Below are 18,151 nucleotides of genomic sequence, written 5' to 3'. Positions count from 1 at the left end.
AAAAAAAAAATTTTAAAGTTTTCTGCCAGTTTAGCTCTACACAGGTTTTTTTTGAGCTCTGACAGCCAGCTGAACCTGTCATGGCTGTAGGAAGCCCTGGTTTTCAGAGTGATTTGAAGGTTGTAAACAGCACGGATCTAGGATTGGAGCTAATGTGAGTACTGAACACTGTGTGATTACAAATGAACAATCTCAGTGGAAAGAACACTAAATTTAGTTCCTCTGTTAGTTTTCTTTCTGCTAATAAAGCTCTGGGCACACTCCCTGAGTCAAACACATGTCAAAGTCTCATGCTGCACCTTCCTGGACTCACTAAGTTGGAAACAATCCAACCAAGAACAGCACAGCCAACAGAAGGTGTTCTACCTCACCAGATACAGATATGCCAGGTCCAAACCCAAGAGCTCAGACTGTCAGTACCATCACATTTCAAGTTTTTTACCTTAGTGGGCTTTTTCTTTTGCCTAGTCTGTAAAAGCTGCTGAGTAGCCATCCTCTAATTCACAGCCCTGCCTTCCACTTGTAACTGAAACCTGAAAAAAAAAAAGAAGAAACACCTGGAAAATACACAGTCATTGCTGTTTCTCATTGTCCTTCAGCTATGGATGAGATTCTTCAGTTTACTCAGGTCTGAGAGTTCACTGCCAGCCAGGACAGCTAAAAAAAGGCAAACCAAGAATGCTCCATGGCACCATCTGAGAGTCTGCAGAGCAAGAAAACTCTCTTCAGCAGTAAAACAATCAGTAGTAGTTGAAATTCAGGGCCACAGCTGTACCTCTGCTTCAAAATGCATTTCTCATATTCCAAAGCACAAATGTTAATTCATACAGCCATTAAAAAGTGTGAAGGAATGTGAGAGAACTGGAAGTCTGCCAAAAGCAGCCAATATTTAAGCAAGGGTAAGCAGGAAGTGCACCAACATCAATCTCAGCCAGAATAAGGGAATGATCCTGCTGGGATACCTTGAAAGAAGGAAAAAAAGAAACCAAAATAGAGAGAAGTCCACAGTTTCAGTGAAGACAGTCTCTGTTTGACAAGCCTGGATTAAAGAGGAAAAAATACTCTTTTTCCAAAAGTGGGAAGCTGATTGATAAAGGCAATAATGTGGACAGTACACATCTTGCACTCTGGTGAGGTGCTTGATCTTGTGCTTCCTGACATTTTGATTAAAAACTTCCATTAGATGGAATTAACGAGGCAACATTCACTGCTCTGAAAAATGGGAGAGCTCAACATGTAGTTGCTAACAGGGAGACATTAATGAAAGGAAACACCAAGAGGTCCCCAGAGGAGCGTTGCCTTGTCCACAGCCAGTCAATATTTCTATGAACAATTAAAATCATAGCATAAACACAGTGGATTGAGTTAAATCATGACCTAATGCAGTGTGCAGGGAACTGTTATCACAACAGTCAATCTAATCTTGTTCTGCATTTGAACCTTTACAGCCTTTTTTTCCATGAAAGCCTCATTTCCATTTGTTGGCAGTCACTAAGACATGTTGATTGGAACATGTTGACAGCTTTTATGCTAAATTTAGCACTTCATTTAGTAATGAGGAGAGATTACAGCTATAAAAGTATATTTGAACAAATATACACCTGCAAAATTTTTAATATGTTAAATATTTTAGGAAAGTATGATTTTTTTTTCCCCACTCATACTTGGTGAAGCACTGTGAACAGGACTGGAATGCAATTAAAGCAGACAAAGGCATTATTCCATCATGAGGCTATTAGCTAAATAAAGCTGTTTTAAGTGAGCCAGAGAGATAAGAAAACAGGTTTTCTACAACATGCTACACCTAGAACCGATGTAGTGTACAAAAGAAACACCACTTAGACTGAACTGATCTACCCCGATGTGGTTCTTCCACCCCGGGCCTCCAGCATCATCTCTCACCTTGGCCAAACCTCTGGTGGCTCCGGGACTGACAGAATAAAGAGGGAGCCCTGGCTCTTCTGCTCTGAAGAAACTTTAAATAAAAACAACTCTTAGAAAATCAGTATTTACCGGGAGAAACCAACCCTCTCACCGGCCCTGCAGCCCCCTCCCCGGGACCTCACCCACACACCGCCTCTTACCACAGCAACACGAGGCCGCTGCAGGCCCTAAAAAAGCGGCCGCGGCCTCCAAATGGAGTTCTAAAAGTCTCAAAAGTATGGGGGGGGGGGCGTTTCTTTCTCCTATTATTTTTTTTTTTCCTTTGAGTTGTCGTGGCCGCGTCCTTCCCCTCACCCAGCGGCACCCGCCGGAACCTCAGGAGCGATGGGGTGGGGGGTGTCCCAGAGACGCCAGAGCCCCCCGGGGGGCAGGGGAGGTCTCGATGGCGCCAGAGCCCTCTGAGACCCCTGAGGGGCAGAGAGAGGGTCCCTGAGGGACTGGGGGAGGGTCGCTGAGGGACAGAGGAAGGGTCCCTGAGGGGCGAGGAAGATCCTTGAGAATCAAGGGGGGAGAATCCTTGAGTGGCGGGGGGGGTGTGGTCCCTGAGGGACAGAGGGAGGGTCCCTGAGGAACAGGGGGGGCCCTTGAGGGGCAGGGGCGATGCCTGAGGGGCAGGGGGTTCCTGAGGAGCAAGGGGGGATCCCTGAGGGTCAGGGAAATCCTCTCAAGGCGCCAGAGCCGCCCGAGCTGCGGGAGCTCATGAAATGCCGGAGGTCCCTAAGGCGCGGGGGTGTCCCCTGAGGTGCAGCCTCCTCTTCCTCCTCCTCCCCCCCTCCGGGTCCGGGCTCTTCCCGCACCCCCAGCCCCGGCTCCTCCGGGCCAGCACTCCCCTGTCCGGGCCAGCACTCCCCTGTCCGGGCCAGCACCTCCCTGTCTGGGCCAACACCCCCCCTGTCCCCGCCTGCGCCATGGCCGGGCCGGCTGAGGAGGAAAAGGCCGCAAATGGCGCTGAAAGCCGCGGGTGTTCCTCAGGGCTGGTGTGAGGCCTGGAGGCAGAGCTGTCCTTCTTGTCTCACCTGTTTAAAATCGCTTTAAAGCAAAACACCGTTAGCAACACACCACCCCGGTGAGGCGCAGGTTTCAAAGCCAGGAGGTGTGTTCTTACAAGATTTTGGTGCTTCTCTGCAGAAAGAAAAACTGAACACCGTCCCAGCTCCAAGGCATGAGGGAGCTCATGAGAAGATTATTTTGGAGCTAGTGTGACAACCCAGGCAAGGAGGATGGATTCTCTGTTTTCACCTGTGCCTTGTTTAGAGAGCAACCTGCCTAAGCCATTTCTTCCCATTTCCTGGCATTTTGTTATCCTTCAGATGATGAAATGTATTTCTTTTCCTCTCCCACCTTTATCCTTTTACCATCCCAAGCAGTTCAGGGGGTGCTGGTGAGAACACACACACCCCCCATCACCCCAGCTCTGGAAATGTCCATCTGCCTGGTAGGGAAGAACACAATGTTTTCTGAATCCTTTAGTTTTTCTAGGCTATTTCCTGATCTCTTTCCAAAGACCTTTCCCCTAGCTCAGTTGACAACAGCTGCTGCAAAGCTCCTCCTCGAGGGAGGAGAGAAGCTGCCATTGATGCTGAAGAATAACTTCACCACATTAAACCAAAAGAGGATGGGTGCTGCTGTCAACCCAGGAAGGCTCTGAGGGTGAGAGTTATTGGTGGGATACACTCCAGGCTTTGCAGGGTCATGTTTGCCTGTCGGCTGCCTTGGTGGGCTTCCAGTGCTACCTGCAAGCTCTGGAAGTCAGGGCACTTTCTGCCTCGTGTCTGGGAGATGAGCCAAGCACAGAGTCCTAAAGGAATGGACAGAATGTCAGGGCACGGGCAACAGGTCAGCATGCAGGAGAAACAACCATTAGAAGATCTGGAAATACCCCTTGTAAGGAGAGAAACCAGGACCCTCTACCAAGAGCAGCCTGAGACTGGGAAACAATACGTGGAAGATGTTTTGCTTCGGAGTTACTTGGAAGCTCATCTTCCTCCCAAGGTCTGGCATGCATGTTTGTGTCTCTGTGTGTACAAACTCTAATTCTGGCTAGGTCACTGCTTAGGACTGTGAATTAAATGTTTCTCTAAGCCCTTTTGTGCCTTCAGTTGGGGCAATTTATTGACATTTTTTAAAACTTGCTGTCTTTGAATCAGTGCAGGGGTCAAAAATACAGCCAGGACATAAACAGAAATAGAAAGGAGCTTGGTGGGCTCTGGTGACTGTCCTGGGTGTTGCAACAGGAGTGTTGTTTTGGGATTGTCAGAGCATTTGTTGTCTGGTCATCCAGAGTAAGAAATTTGAGAGAAGTAGAAAAAAATTGAGGTGCTTCCAAACTCTGCTGTGCGAGTCCACTTCCCTCCCCTGGGTAATGGGAGCTTTTGAGGAAATTCCTTTCTGAGGGAATGGGGTTGTGCTCAGCTGAGGGATGCAAGGGCCTGTTGGGGTTTGCTTGTTCTCAGCACAGGTCTTGGCTTTTCTGGGTAGATTTTCAGACAGCAAAGGCTCTGAACAGATGGAGGGGTGCAGAGAGGTGGGATAAGACCCTGAGGTGTCAGTCTCTGTTCCTTGATGTCCAGTCCAACAGGAACCCCTGGGAAGAGCTGGCTCATCTCCCTGTTTGTCCTCTGCTGTCACCTCAAGGACTGCAGCTGTTTCCCACTTTCAAGGACCAGGTCTGACAGAGCACAGTGGGATCTCTCCCAGTGATTTCTTCCAGCAGAAGCAATGCAATAACCTGTGCAAGACACAGGGTGAGAAGAAGGGCAGCACCTGTATTTCAGTGACTCTCCTCCTGCCACTGCTTGGTCTCCAGGTCTGTGAGGCCCTGCAGACATAGGGTAGCAAGAGTGTGGTGGCAGTGTTGGGACTTTGCTTGTGTCACAGCCATCCTGAGGACAGAAACGAGGTCTCCCTAAGCACCATTGTGGCCTTCTTGCCAGAAGAGAAGATGAGGGAAGGAAGATGCCTCTTGGCAGCCATGGAGATCCTAATCTGCACCTTTGGAATAAACGTGATCTCCCAGAAAATAAAAGCATCAATGATCTCTTTCACCAAGGCTGAGAACTCCTCCCCACTCTTTCCCCGAAGAGACAAAGTGGCTGCAGAATCCAGCAGAGACTCGGCAGCAGCCCCCTTGACGTTCCTGTGCTCGGTCCCAGCGGGGCAGTGTTGCCTCACAGCTGAAAGGGAGAGCCCAGCCTGCTGCCTGCTCGTCTGCAGCCTCACAGCTGGCTCGCAGCTGGCTCTCCTTGCCAGCACCTTCCTCTCCAGAAGAGCTGCATCCGATGAAGCACGGTGTGTCCCACTGATTCCCGTTGTCCTCTTCACCTCTGTGCAGTGGTGAACACAGAACTTTCCCTGGAACGGGGAAAAAGATTTCTGGAAGGGTGAGAAGACAGAAGAAAGCACCTGCTTTTTCTGGGCATCACTGGGGAGAAGCATCTGTTTGATTCCCTCTGAAAATATGTCCTTTTATATAAAGGATCACCTGTCTTCTGCACCCTTAGTGTGAAATATTTTGTGGATCTCCAGTTTGTTCATCCCTGGGATGTCAAAGGAGAGATGAGGGGGAACGAGACCACCCAGCAGATGCTCCTAGGTGGTGGCTTCAGCCCTGCTCCTGGTGCTTTCCAGATGCCCTCTCCATATCCTGGTGGAAGCCTTTTGGAGCACCCAGGCTGCTTTGCATTACATTCAGCAGCCTCAAACCTAGGAGCTCTGATTTTGTTCTTTTACCTCGGGAATAAAACCATTCCCTTGAGCAACAGGGTGGTTTGTAAGGCTCCACGTGGTCAGGGCACGAGCTGACAGCTGGGGTTTGTTTTTAGAACATGTGGAGGAGGTGGAGGGACTGCTGTGGTTTGAGTTCCCTGCAGTGTGCTGACCAAGAGACCTGGTTTGGGAGACTCATCCTCCTCTGCCCACAAGAAACTACCAAGTAAACAAGCAGTTAAAAGGTTCTTCTGCTTCAGGGATCAGCAAAGTCCATGAGCATTGGATTCTTCACTTCTGCCTCTAAAAGAATCTTCAAATTCTTGTCAAGATATGATAAGTGCTGGAGGCACCCACTCATCCCAGCTGAGCTCCATGGGCAGCAAGCAGGAGTGCAGCATGAACCACAGCAGCTGACCAGGCACCATGCATGGCTTTGGTTTGTTTGGTGATTTTAACAATTATTTCACCATTCACCAGCAGCATCTTAATGAGTTTTTTGGTGATTTTAACAATTATTTCACCATTCACCAGCAGCATCCAGCCTGGACAGGCTGGAGAGGGTCCAGAGAAGAGCCACAAGGATAATCAGAGGACTGCCATAAGAGGAGAGGCTGAGAAAACTGGGAATGTTCAGCCCTGAGAAGGCTCAGGGGAGACCTTATTGCCATGTTCCAGTGCTTAAAAGGGAGGCTAGAAAGATGGAGACTCCCAATTTCCAAAGGAGTCCCAGGGACAAGAGAAGGGGCAATGGGCACAAGTGGCTTCTGGGGAGGTTCTGATTGAACACCAGAGGACAATTTTCCCCCCGTGGACAGTCCGACATTGGAATGGTCTCCCATGGGAAGTGGTGGATTCCCCCACTCTGGAAAGTTTGAAGTCTCAGCTCACTGGGTGCTGGGACATCTCCCATCAGCTGTTATATCAGAAGGGTTGGAGCAGGTGATCCTTGAGGCCCCTTCCAAGCTGACATTCCAGGATTCTGTGATTTTATAATTGCACCATTTGGGGTACAGCAGCTGTGGCATTCATCTCCACAATTGTTCTGTTGAGGAGGAAATGATCAGCACTTAATGAAGGAGAGAACAGCAAAAGAGATTCCTCTGATGAAAGACCAGGTGCTTCAGTGACCCTCGTTAGAGCCTTGGATATTTTTATACTAATGAGGGTCCAACAGTGCTTGAGGTTGAGCCCCCCTGGCCTAATTTAAATCATCTATAAATCAGGTTTTTTAAGTCTAAGCATCTTCACCTGGCTTTGGCCACAGGCAGTGAAGAACACTTGCAGAAAGTAATTTCTGTCACTTTAAAAGAGGTGTCCTTAGGGCTGGAATGAATCACTCCTCCATGGGTGCTGGTTTCCCCCATTAACTCTGGACAGACTTTTCCATCCAAGCCAGCCAAGCTGAAACAAGGGCACATGAATCCTTATCCAGGGCTGTTCAGGAAGCTGGATGCAGGATGGAAATTGGAATCCAGACTGCCTGTGTGCCAGGCTGGAGCTCAAATGATTGCTCTGTCCCTCCTTTTCTAATCTGATAGGCAGGTTAACTGCTGAGCCCAGGGGAAGTTTTCCTGTGCAGCTGAAGGCCTTCTGTTTCTGGCAGCTCTTCCCCTGGCATTCTTCTCCAGCAGTAAATCATGGAGTAGCAGAGGCTGGAAGGACCTCTGGAGAGCATCTCATCCAACCCCCCCTCCTGCATCTGTGTCATTCTCAGCCCTGATACAAAAGCTCTTCTGTCTTTTGTGAAATCCGGAGATGCTGCCAAATGTAACTTGGAAAAATATTATTTTGGGGGGGAAAAAAGTGGCAGCTGAGTCCAGCTGTGCCAGCAGAGGCTCAGGGACAAGCTGTCCTGCTGCATGACAGGATGCATGGAAGGGCCAAGTGGTGAAAGAGCAGTAGCCCAGCAGGACAATCTCATCAGTTCTCTGCCTTTCCAGCCAGGACCTGGGCTCCTTGCCTTCCAGGGAAGGGGCTGAAGGGCTCTTCTGGTTGTTTCACAGATCCTGGAGGAGGTGAATCAGGATCTGGGGGGATTTGGGAACTGTCTGCTAACTGAGAGGAAACCTCTGGGCTGGGAGTGTGAGTTGAACCCCCCTGTGGATGCCTGGGGGCAGCAGGTGGATCACATCCTCATCTGCTCAGCCTGGAGGAGGATCAGAGATCTCAGCAGAAGAGGGGCTGATTGCTGAGGCCTCCAACTGGAGGTAACTGGGGGAGAATGGGAGTGCCTTGGTGCCTTCCTGGTTGTCCTCAGCAAGGTGCAGGACTGAAATGTGTTGTGTAATGGGTAACAGATGATGCCCAGACAGAAGCACACCTACTGCTGGACTGAACAGCAGTGTCTGTCCACTGTAATGTTCCACATCACCAGTGATCAGCTCTAACTAATGGCCTACAGTTGATCATAATATTCTTTGGTGTCACCTTCCTGGATCTGGAGCCTGGCAGTTCCCCTGCTCTGCTCCAGCTTTGCATGCATTCCTTGTAACACAGCCAAAGGGTTGGGATTTTACTTGCAGTTTCATTGTCTGTTTCTTATTTTTTTTCTCAAGTTTCTTACTTTTAAAAACTGCTCTTCAGGTGCACCAGCTGGCAAGCAATTCCTTGCACTGGCAGTCTGAGAAACCCCATTGCTCTTCTCTCCTCCTGGCTGAAACAGTTTTTGCCCTGTCAGAAATGAGCAGTCTGATTCTCACCTCTATTTTGTTCTGCTCTTCCTATTCAAAATATTTTATCCTCCTGCTCTTGAGCTGCTGTGTAGCCTGTCTGTCTGCACTCATCTTTTCCTCAGCTGTCTGCATCAGGCTGTCAAACTCAACTTATTTCCAAGCTCCTCTGGAGGTTTCAGCTGTCCACTGGCCATGACTGATGGGGCAGCCAAAGTCATTGAGGTATGAGCTCAGTTGGTCTCTCAGGGCACAGCCCACATCCTGGAAGCACTGGTTAGAGACAGGAGCACTGGCCAAGGATGGAGGAGAGCTGATCTGGCTCTGAGAATTCCCTTGCTCTGTGCCTCAGCTGCATCTCCCACTGCCTTTCTCCTTTAATGACAAAGTCTTTGTGCCCAGGTTAGCTTTTATATTTACCTACAGTACTCTGTACTTCTGCTGCACATGAGACCCACAGGACTCCAGGTAGCTGGAACAGTGTCCCATGTGGGTTTAGTAGGAGTTATTTTGTTTTCCTCTGCCCCGTGTGGAGTGGCAGTTAAGTGTGTTGGTCCTGTTCCATCCCTGATGTAAATTAGGCAAAGCAGCAGACCTGCCCAATCTGAAGATTTTTGTCTCTGCCTCTCAGCAATACCCTTTGCACTATGTAAGGTTCAGAGAAAATCTATCCCTTAAGTAGCTAGTCTGGGGATTTTAATTCAATAAAAAGAAAGAGCATAAAGCAGTTACCTGTGTCCAGTTCTGGGCCCCTCAGCTCAGGAAGGAGATTGAGGTGCTGGAGCAGGTCCAAAGGAGGTACCTGGGCTGGTGAAGGGACTCGAGCACAGATCCTATGAGGAGAGGCTGAGGGAGCTGGGGGTGGAGAGACAGAAAAGTGGAAGGGGACTCACCTGCATCTGATGAAGCTGCAGCTGGTTTCGTGGTGGAAGCAGTGAAAGGGTCAGCAGGATTCCCAGTTCTGTTGCACCTTTGGTTTTCTTGGCTCTGGAATATACCCCATGGTGCATTCTGCTCACAAAGCACTGCCACGTCCAGCTGTCCATCTGCATCCATTGCTGAGGTCACTGGCAGCTAAACAGAGCCCAGGTCACAGAATGACAGAATTGTCACAGTTGGAAAAGACCTCTGAGATCCCCAAGTCCATCCATCAAGCCAGGAAAACTCACCATGTCCACTGGAGCATGTCCTGAAGTGCCACATCTACGTGGTTCTTGAATATCTCCAGGGATGGTGGCTCCACCACCTCCCTGGGCAGCACATTCCAGCACCTGACAACTCTCAGGAAGGAAATTCTTCCTGATGTCTGGGCTAAACCTCCCCTGGGGCAGCTTCAGGCCATTTCCTCTGGTCCTACAATTATTTCCAGGAGAGAAGAGGCAGAACCCACCTCCCTGCAACCTCCTTTTAGGGAGCTGGAGAAAGCAATAAGGTCTCCCTTCAGCCTCCTCTTCTCCAAACTAAAGAATCCCAATTCCCTCAGGAATCCCCACAGGACTTGTTCTCCAGCCCCTCCACCACCTTTGTTGCTCTTCCCTGGACATGATCCAGCAGCTCCATGTGTTCCCAGCTCCTTCCTAGTGCTTAACTCTGGCAGCATTTCTTATCCAGGGTCACTGAGAGATGAGCAGCTAATCCCTACTCCTAGACAGCACCAGGTAACTTCAAAAGAGCTGCTGCTTAAACCAAAATTGATTGATAGAGAAAAAATAATGCCAAAAATTATCTTCTCCTCCTTCCCTGCAGCCAACGGAACTGAGACAGTGGCCAGGAAGCAGCCAGATGGCACATATCATCTCTGGTTTTAAATCAGCTGCTGATTCTGATGTGGCATTAACCCTGGCCAGGGCAGCAGATGCTGAAGGATGTGTGAAACAGGTCTGTCTGAGGGTGGAACCCAGGAAGGAGCAGGGGCATTGTTTTGGGGTTTTTTTTTTTAATCCTTGGCTCACTGCAATGAAATCCTCTTCCGATGCCCCAGGGTTCTGGTGGGTTGTCCCTGTTCTTCCTGAAGGTTCAAGATGAGGAGGGGAAGCTGAACAACATCCAAATCCAAAGGCTGAAGGACAGGTTGGGCACACAGCAGAGCTATGGCTTGAGGGAGCTCCAGCAGAGCTTGTAAGTAAGGTTTCACCTTCCTCGTGGGACCAGGCAGGCTCATGGGGGGCTTGGCAGTGATACCAGCTGAAAAAGTTCCTTTTTTCCACCTCTGTGGCTGGCTGTTCACTCCAGAGAACACTGCACCAGCAGGACTGTGAGGGGGACAGAGCTGAGAAGAGCTCAGGAAAAGATGGAAGAAAACCCAACAGAAAATATTTTAGTATTTGAAACTGCTCATTTTCCTAATCCAGGTACATTGACCCTGCTGAGGGACAGCCCCATGTAGTAAGCAGGTAGGAACAGGCACTTGCAGCCCAGAAACCAACCAGGTCCTGGGCTGCATCAGAAGAAGCACAGACAGAGGGCAAGGGAGGGGATTCTCCCCCTCTGCTCTGCTCTGCTCTGCTCTGCTCTGCTCTGCTCTGCTCTGCTCTGCTCTGCTCTGCTGAGACCCCACCTGGAGTTCCGTGTCCAGTTCTGGAGTCTCCAACACCAGAAGGACACAGAGCTCCTGGAACACATCCAGAGCAGAGCCACTGAAATGCTCAAATGCCTGGGAAGCCAGGCTGAGGGATTGGGGCTGTTCAGCCTGGAGAAGAGGAGGCTCCAGGGGGACCTTAGAGCAACCTTCCAGTATCTGAAGGGGCTACAAGAAAGCTGGGGGAGGGCTTCTGGCATGGGGGTGTGGTGAGAGGACAAGAGGAAATTATTTAAAGCTTGAATAGGGGGGATTTAGGTGAGACATTAGGGAGAAATTCTTCCCTATGAGGGTGGTGAGATGCTAGAACAGGTTGCCCAAGGAATTTGTGGCTGCCCCCTCCCTCCCTGGAAGTGTTCAAGGCCAGGATGGATGGGGCTTGGAGCAACCAATTAATTTGGTTTATCCTCCTCTCACCTGGTCTGTTGAGAGGTGCCCCTGCCCATGGCAGGAGGTTGGAACTGGATGAGCTCTCAGGTGATGTTCCTCTCCTCAGTGCAGGTGAGCCCACCTCAGCAGGGTGTTACTTGTTTTTTCTGCTCCTAGCTGGGACAACCAAAGAATGTGCCCAAACTGAAAGCTTCAGATGAGTATTCTGAGGGCATCTTACAGTCCTGCTCTTTAAAAGGCACTTTACAAAAGCAGAAGGAAGGCAGAGCTCATTTGGGGATACTTAGGCACTGCCAGAAAAATGCAGATGATTTCATCTCAGCAGTGAAGAGTTTTGCATCATCAGAGTTCCTCACGACACCATCACCAGCAGTGTATTTTTTGTGAGAGAGCCACCTTCCTGAATCCACAATAACTGTGAGTTTTGTTTCTTCCCTGGAAAAGCACCACAAGGCTGCTGAATACTAATCCTGCAATAGGGCCACCTACTGCATTAGGAACTTCCTATTTTTATTCCCACTGAAAAAAATGGAAAGAGCCAAAGGAATTCTCTTGCTGTCTCTTCAGATTTGCTGTTCTCTGGCTTTACCTACAGGCTGCTCTTTTAAGGGTGCTCAGAAGACAGGAGGTCACAGAGAGTTCACAGCAGCTCAGAATTTCATGAAGGTGATGCTGTTATGTCCTGGAAAAGGAGACAGGAACCAACCTGAGATGCCTGATCCACACATCAGAGGGAATTCTCCCTGGGATTAGATTGTTAATCCAGATACAGCAATCCAGATGACATCAGACCAGGTACCCTGAGGGAATCCTGGGCCTTTGCTTTCTCCTCCAGACCCTCCAAGAAGGGAAAGTTCTGGGCCCCTGCACTGCCCACAGCACAGACAACTGGACAGGTCTTTCAGAAACACACCAGCCAGAGCCTGGCTCCAGCTGGCAAATTCTGTTACATTCCAACCCCCCCCAGCTCAGCTGGATTCTGTACCCAGCACCTCTCTGCCCTCCAGAGATGTGTGTCCTCTCAGACAGCTTTTGATAAAGGGAAAACCAAAGATTTGGCTACCAAACAAGAAACCCAAATCTGCTGATGGGCAGGACTGAGCACACCTCCTCCCCTCCAGCTGCTGAACAACTGGGTCCTCAGAGGAGCACTAAAGACCAGGAGTCAGAGCAGGAACCTGCACAGTGTCAGGATCCATTACTAACCAAGCTCATCATTGCTCTGGCACTCCCACAAACCAGTGTATGAGACTGGAGGGTGAACATGTGGGCACTGACTGAAAGGGTCTCCAAATTCCAGTAGGTGCCACTTGCATTTATTTGGTGCTGGTGTCACACTGAGGTTGGCTCCTGGAACAGCTGAGCTGGGAGAGCAGTGTTGATGCACTCAGGCTGGATCTGCAAGATCACACTTAGCAAATTCAGCCTGGACCTGTCAGAAAGCTTTTCCCTTATGCCTTCAGCAGGCACTGGAAAGGCAGCCTGGGATGTATTTCTGCAGAGCCCCTGCAGCATCCAGCAGGAATGTGCTGAGCTTCTACTCCAGAATCAGGATTTTACTTCCCAGGTGATAAGCAACCTCTTTTGGGGCTCCAAATCCTTTTGGCCTCTGGGAGTCTGACACATTTTGAAACATCTTCCCCATTACCATTTAGTGAGGAAATCATTGAGCCCTTCATAAAGGGATTTTTTTTTTACCACTCCAATCCATTTCCTTTTTACTCAGGCACACAAAACTGGTCCAATTGATTTTATGTTTGTCCCTTAAGTTTCACAGCTTGCAGGATTTGTGCCTGGTGACACAGCCTGCTTTGGAGAAAGTTTGTTAGTACAAGCATGGCACTACAGAGAGATTCCCCTGTATCTCAGAGTAATTCCCCCTCCCTCCCTCACCCCACTGCCACCTATTTTTGCTTTTATCCTGTGGCAGTTGCCTCTACTGGATTCTGGGAGCAGGAATCCAGCATCATAATTATCCTCAGGAAAAGGGAAAGACAGAGAACTTCCTCACCCTTGCAGAATGTGATTATGAGCAGCTGAAATTCTGGGCTTCTTGACACACAAACCACTCTGTGTCCAGAAGGATTTAGTCTGCAAAGTCTCAGGACAACACAGGGTGAAAAGAGCAAATGTGAGAGACAGTCCTGGGCCCCTGCTCAGCCCTGGGGGGAATTTCAGGTGGGTACTGCAAGGGGACAGACATTTCATGTTACACTAAATTAATTATTAGGTGGAATGTGGAGCCAGAGCACTGGGTGTACTTTATGATTCACTTCCAATCTGAAAAGTGACTGCAAAGCAGGGCTCTGAGTGACTCTAAAATGAATTGTTTGATGACTGCATTTTAGTCACCGGAGGTTAAATTTGGTGCAGTTTGGAAATGCCAGCCCTGCAGAGCTGGGAATCAATGATTTTATGGATCACAAATGACTGTGGAGGGCTGGCACTCGAGCTGTAAATCAGACATACAACCTGAGGCACGTGCTAATGTTTTCAGGGCTTTTACAGACCATAACCACGATTTTAACAGAGCAGGAAATGAATCAAGGTCATTAAAGTGCTACTGCAGGTTTGCTGGAAACATTAATAGGAGACTTGTGCTCCTTTGGTTGTTCTCATGATTGTTCTTTATGTAAAAACCATCTTGTTTGGCAGCTAGTGAGAGCAAATGCATGAGTAGCATCTTAAAATTCCTCCATGAAAACCAAATTAATTGGAAATCTTGGAGCTGCAAAGCTCTTTTGCTCTCTGATGGCTTCAGCCAGAAAAGAAGCATTACAGCCCCCAGGAACTGGAGCAGATCAACATGCAGGAGAGGAAACAGGAGCTGCTTCTGCCTCAGGCAGCATCCCTGGAGCAGCTTTCCAGCCTCAAATGTAGGGGAGGGGGTGGAAAAACCCAGTTTGAGCTTTCAGAAGATTCAATGCTTTTTGGTTAAGAAAAGAGCGAGTGTAATCCCAACCACCCAACCAAAAATAGCATAAATTATTGGAGAGCAAAGAGAATACAATGCTTTTTTTTTTTTTTTTCTTTTTCCCCTAAGGTTAAAAATGATTCTTTTATATTCCTGGTGTTTTTTTGCCTAAGTCTTTATGAGTGGAGCAGCAAGACCAGAGCTGTTGCTACCCCAGCCCTCGGCACACGGTGCCAACAGAAGCGCTCGTGTCGCTTCTCTGCTGGGCCTTGGGACTCTCTGGCTTCCACCCAAGCTGCTGGGAACATGTTTGTGCCTTTGGGGTTTTTGATCCTTGTTAGCAACAAGCTCCCAGCTACTTTTAAAAACATCTTATTAGCATTCTGTGGGCTTGGGAAGGTTCCTTGGACTTTATCTTGGCTCTAGACCTAACCGCTTTCATGACGATGTTTTTGTATTTGTAGAGCATATGCTGTGTTTGTGTCTTGCTTTGCCTGGAGCACAGAATGGCATCCATTGAGGAGCATGTTTTTCTTGTATTAATAGTCAGAAAATACAGGGTGCTGGTTAGGCAGAAGGTGTCATGCCCAGACCTACTGCAGAAAACAAAACTGGGTTCAGCTTGTGCAGCCCTGCTGTGCAAATAAGCTGCATTTGCACGTACTGGGAAGTGGAACTGCTTGATCACTTAAGCACTGAAAGCCTCAAAACTATCAAAAATCAGTTCTGCACAGCAGATCCTTATAGGCTGCAGTTTCATAAACAACCTGCAAATGAGACTAATTAACAGAAAGCATCTCCTACCACCTGCTATGCTCCCTAAATATGTAACAGGTCCTTTTTGCCATCCTGCCCAAGGTAATCCTTCAGTTCTACTGCAGAGAGGCAGGGCTGAGGCTTGGCTTTGAATGTTGAGTATTAGAGATATTGAGTGATTATTGAATATTGAGAGGTTTCTGCAGCACAGGGAGGCTCCTGGCTGAGCCAGACCCCAGTGCCAGCAGGGCCTGGGGCACCCAAACTGTGCTGCTGCACCCAGAGCTGTGGGGAGGGTGCAGGGTCTGAGGTGGGTGATGGGTGGGTGGGTGAGAGCTGGCTGCTGCTCCACGGGTGCAGCCTTGGGAGCACTGAGATGTCAGCCCTGCCTGGCAGAGGGCAAGTTCTTCTCCTTCCATCCCTCTTTAGGGGGAGTAAGAGGGGAAAGGCAGGTGAAAGGCCAACATAGGGAGCTGGGGGTGTTGAGGCTGGAGAAGAGGAGGCTCAGGGGAGACCTCATCACTCTCTACAACTCCCTGAAAGGAGGTTGGAGCCAGGGGGGGGTTGGGCTCTTTTCCCAGGCAACTCTCAGCAAGACAAGAGGGCACAAGAGGTCTCAAGTTGTGCCAGGGGAGGTTTAGGTTGGACATGAGAAAGAATTTCTTTCTGGAGAGGGTGATCAGACACTGGAATGGGCTGCCCAGGGAAGGGGTGGATTCTCCATCCCTGGAGATATTTCCAAAGAGCCTGGATGTGGCACTCAGTGCCATGGGCTGGGAACCACGGGGGGAGTGGAGCAAGGGTTGGACTTGATGAGCTCTGAGGTCCCTTCCAACCCAGCCCATTCTGGGATTCTATGATCTGCTGGTCACATTCAGGCAGCCATGGGCATGTCATGCCAAAGGAGCAGCTGTTTTAGACTCTCTCAGCTGACTGGCACTTGTGTTTTCCCAAGGTACTTGGGATGCTGGAGAAAAAGCTGCTTAACCAGAGGGAGCTTCTTGGTTGTGCTTCTGGGCACAGTTAAATGCCTGATGTCACAGAGTCACAGAATGATAGGGATTGGAAGGGACCTCAAGAGTCCAGGGCAGGATCACCCAGTGTAGGTCACACAGGAATGCATCCAGGTGGGTTTGGGATGTCTCCAGAGAAGGAGACTCCACCAGGAGAGAGCTACCTGGGTCCTGTCCCACTGACACAACCTGCAGAGAAAAGCTCCTTTCAGTTTGCATTTCATGCAGTGAAAATACAGACAAGGGATGTCACCCACAGCTAGAGACAGCTACAGGTGTGCAAAGCAGAGAGAACTGGAGGTGTGATCAGGTCCCCCCCATACACAGCTGGAACAACAGCACAAAACCGGTCCCAAGTGGGTCCGGCTGACAGGAATTCTCCATCCTCAAGTCAAGGCTGTGAGTTCCCTATTGGACGCATCCCCTTCCTGCCCTGGCTGCTCCACCTCCTGCAGTGCCCGTCCCAGCCACCTCCATTCCAGCTCTCTGTTAGTCACTGGGGGGTGTGCTCAGGGTTTCATCAGCCCCGTTTCCTTGCAGGAGGTAACTACACTGTCATTTTTCCTGCCATTGTTCTCTTTGCAGAAAAAAATGGGACTGGCTTCCAGCCCTGGGAAGTTGGAGGCTGCCGTGGAGCAAACGCTGGAGGCTCTCAGCAGCCTCACTGGGTTCACCCAAGCAGCTGGGTCCAGGCAGGCAGTGACCACGGAGCTGGCAGCAAGAGACTTCTCCTACACCCCAGCAAGGATCTCTGCAGGGATGGGTGAGATACAGGATGGATTTCAGAGCAGGAGAGACCTTGGAATAAGTCCTAGATCAGGTGGTTTCACCCCTTCTGGGTAACAACTCCTTTCTTTTGAAGAAAGCTCCATCCCCACTTTCTTTCAAACTAAAAAGCACTCAGCCTGGCAAAGGCTGGGGAGAAGTAACCCCCTCCCTCCTCATGAGCCTTTGCTGATTTGGCTGGAGCCCAGGAACTCAGAATGGTTTGGGTTGGAAGGGACCTCCAGAGCTCACCCAGTCCAACCCCTGCACTCAGCAGGGACCCTCAGCTCCCTCAGGGTGCTCCTCAGGCCTCACCTTGAATATCTCCAGGGATGGGGCCTCAACCACCTCCCTGGGCAACCCTTGTTCCACCACCCTGATGGGAAAGAACTTTTCCCTAACATCCAATCTAAATCTCCTCTTCCCCAATTTAAAGCCATTGCCCCTCATCCCATCACTCCAGGCCCTTGCACACACTCCCTCTCCAGCCTTCCTGTAGCCCCTTCAGATACTGGAAGGTCACTATTAGATCTCCCTGGAGCCTCCTCTTCTCCAGGCTGAACACCCCCAGCTCCCTCAGCCTGGCTTTGCAGGAGAGGTGTCCCAGCCCCTTGAGCATTTTTGTGGCCCTCCAGCAGATCCATGTCCTTCCTGTGCTGAAGGCTCCAGAGGTGCACAGGAGCCCTTTCAATTGATCCTGCAGCTCAGTCTGATGCCTCTGCAGACATCTCAGCTGCTCAGAGGGAAGCAAAACCCCTCCTCTAGCCCAGGTTTCTCTTGCAGTGCTGCAGGCTTTGCTCTGCCTCCCCAAGCCATTCCCATCACACTGGGAACATTTAGGGTTGGTTGCTGTCAGCACCACATCCCTGCCTTGGGGATCTCCACTCCAGCAGTGATGAGAGGGACCCCAAATTAAAACCATCACTGTCACCATGCCAGAGCTGGGACAAACCGTTTGCATTCTTTGTTCAGGAGCTGTGCCTGGTGGCCAGAGTTCCAGACTGGCAGCTAGGAGGTGGAAGAAGTGCTCCTGGACAGGACACTGCTGTATGGGGACAGCCCTGCCTGCCTGTGACCCCCCCAAGGCCACCAGCACCTCCTGCCCCCAGGGAAGAAGCTACAACCCCAAACAATCCCCAAATCCTCACCCACCCAAGTCCCCACTACAGAGGTGGTGGGAACATTCCACCAGGGGCCAGAACAAATCCTACTGGAGGAACCTCCAGCTGCTTCACCTGCTCCAGCAGCAGCAGCAGCACATCCACCCAGCCCTAAAAACCTCTGCAGAGCTGCTGAGGAACCCTCAGGATGCTCCATCTTCACCAAACACTCATCCCCAAAGCCCAGGGCCTGGGCAAACCACAGTGCTGCCCACGCTCCCTGCCATCCAGGAGGTCACAGCACCTCTTGTGAT

The 18,151-nt window shown here is 50.0% G+C and overlaps 2 protein-coding genes across 5 annotated transcripts in view; one reads left to right on the top strand and one right to left on the bottom strand.

The window, feature by feature from the left end:
* Window positions 1-2,560, bottom strand: part of HORMAD2 (HORMA domain containing 2) — a 30,197-nt gene extending 27,637 nt beyond the window's left edge. For 2 of the 4 annotated variants that reach the window (XM_071763090.1, XM_071763093.1), the window contains exons 1-3: window positions 2,085-2,560; window positions 1,903-1,991; window positions 443-533 (exon numbers count right to left, since the gene is read on the bottom strand). In XM_071763090.1, coding sequence (XP_071619191.1) covers window positions 443-493 — 51 coding nt within the window. In that variant the 5' untranslated portion in view covers window positions 494-533; window positions 1,903-1,991; window positions 2,085-2,560. The remainder of the gene's footprint in view (window positions 1-442; window positions 534-1,902; window positions 1,992-2,084) is intronic. The other 2 variants (XM_071763089.1, XM_071763091.1) reach the window with 2 other exon arrangements.
* A 712-nt stretch (window positions 2,561-3,272) lies between these two features.
* LOC139805303 (acyl-CoA dehydrogenase family member 11-like) lies at window positions 3,273-17,405 on the top strand. The gene is given in 9 exon segments (XM_071763584.1): window positions 3,273-3,936; window positions 7,656-7,810; window positions 7,812-7,859; window positions 8,447-8,546; window positions 9,788-10,122; window positions 10,124-10,199; window positions 10,303-10,396; window positions 10,399-10,472; window positions 16,513-17,405. Coding segments are annotated over 9 exon segments (1,485 nt in total). The 5' UTR covers window positions 3,273-3,636; the 3' UTR covers window positions 16,816-17,405.
* Window positions 17,406-18,151: the final 746 nt, after the last annotated feature.

Source organism: Heliangelus exortis, chromosome 19, assembly GCF_036169615.1.
Source record: "Heliangelus exortis chromosome 19, bHelExo1.hap1, whole genome shotgun sequence".
In the NCBI taxonomy this organism is placed as follows: domain Eukaryota; kingdom Metazoa; phylum Chordata; class Aves; order Apodiformes; family Trochilidae; genus Heliangelus; species Heliangelus exortis.
This window is presented reverse-complemented; position numbering and strand designations above follow the sequence as displayed.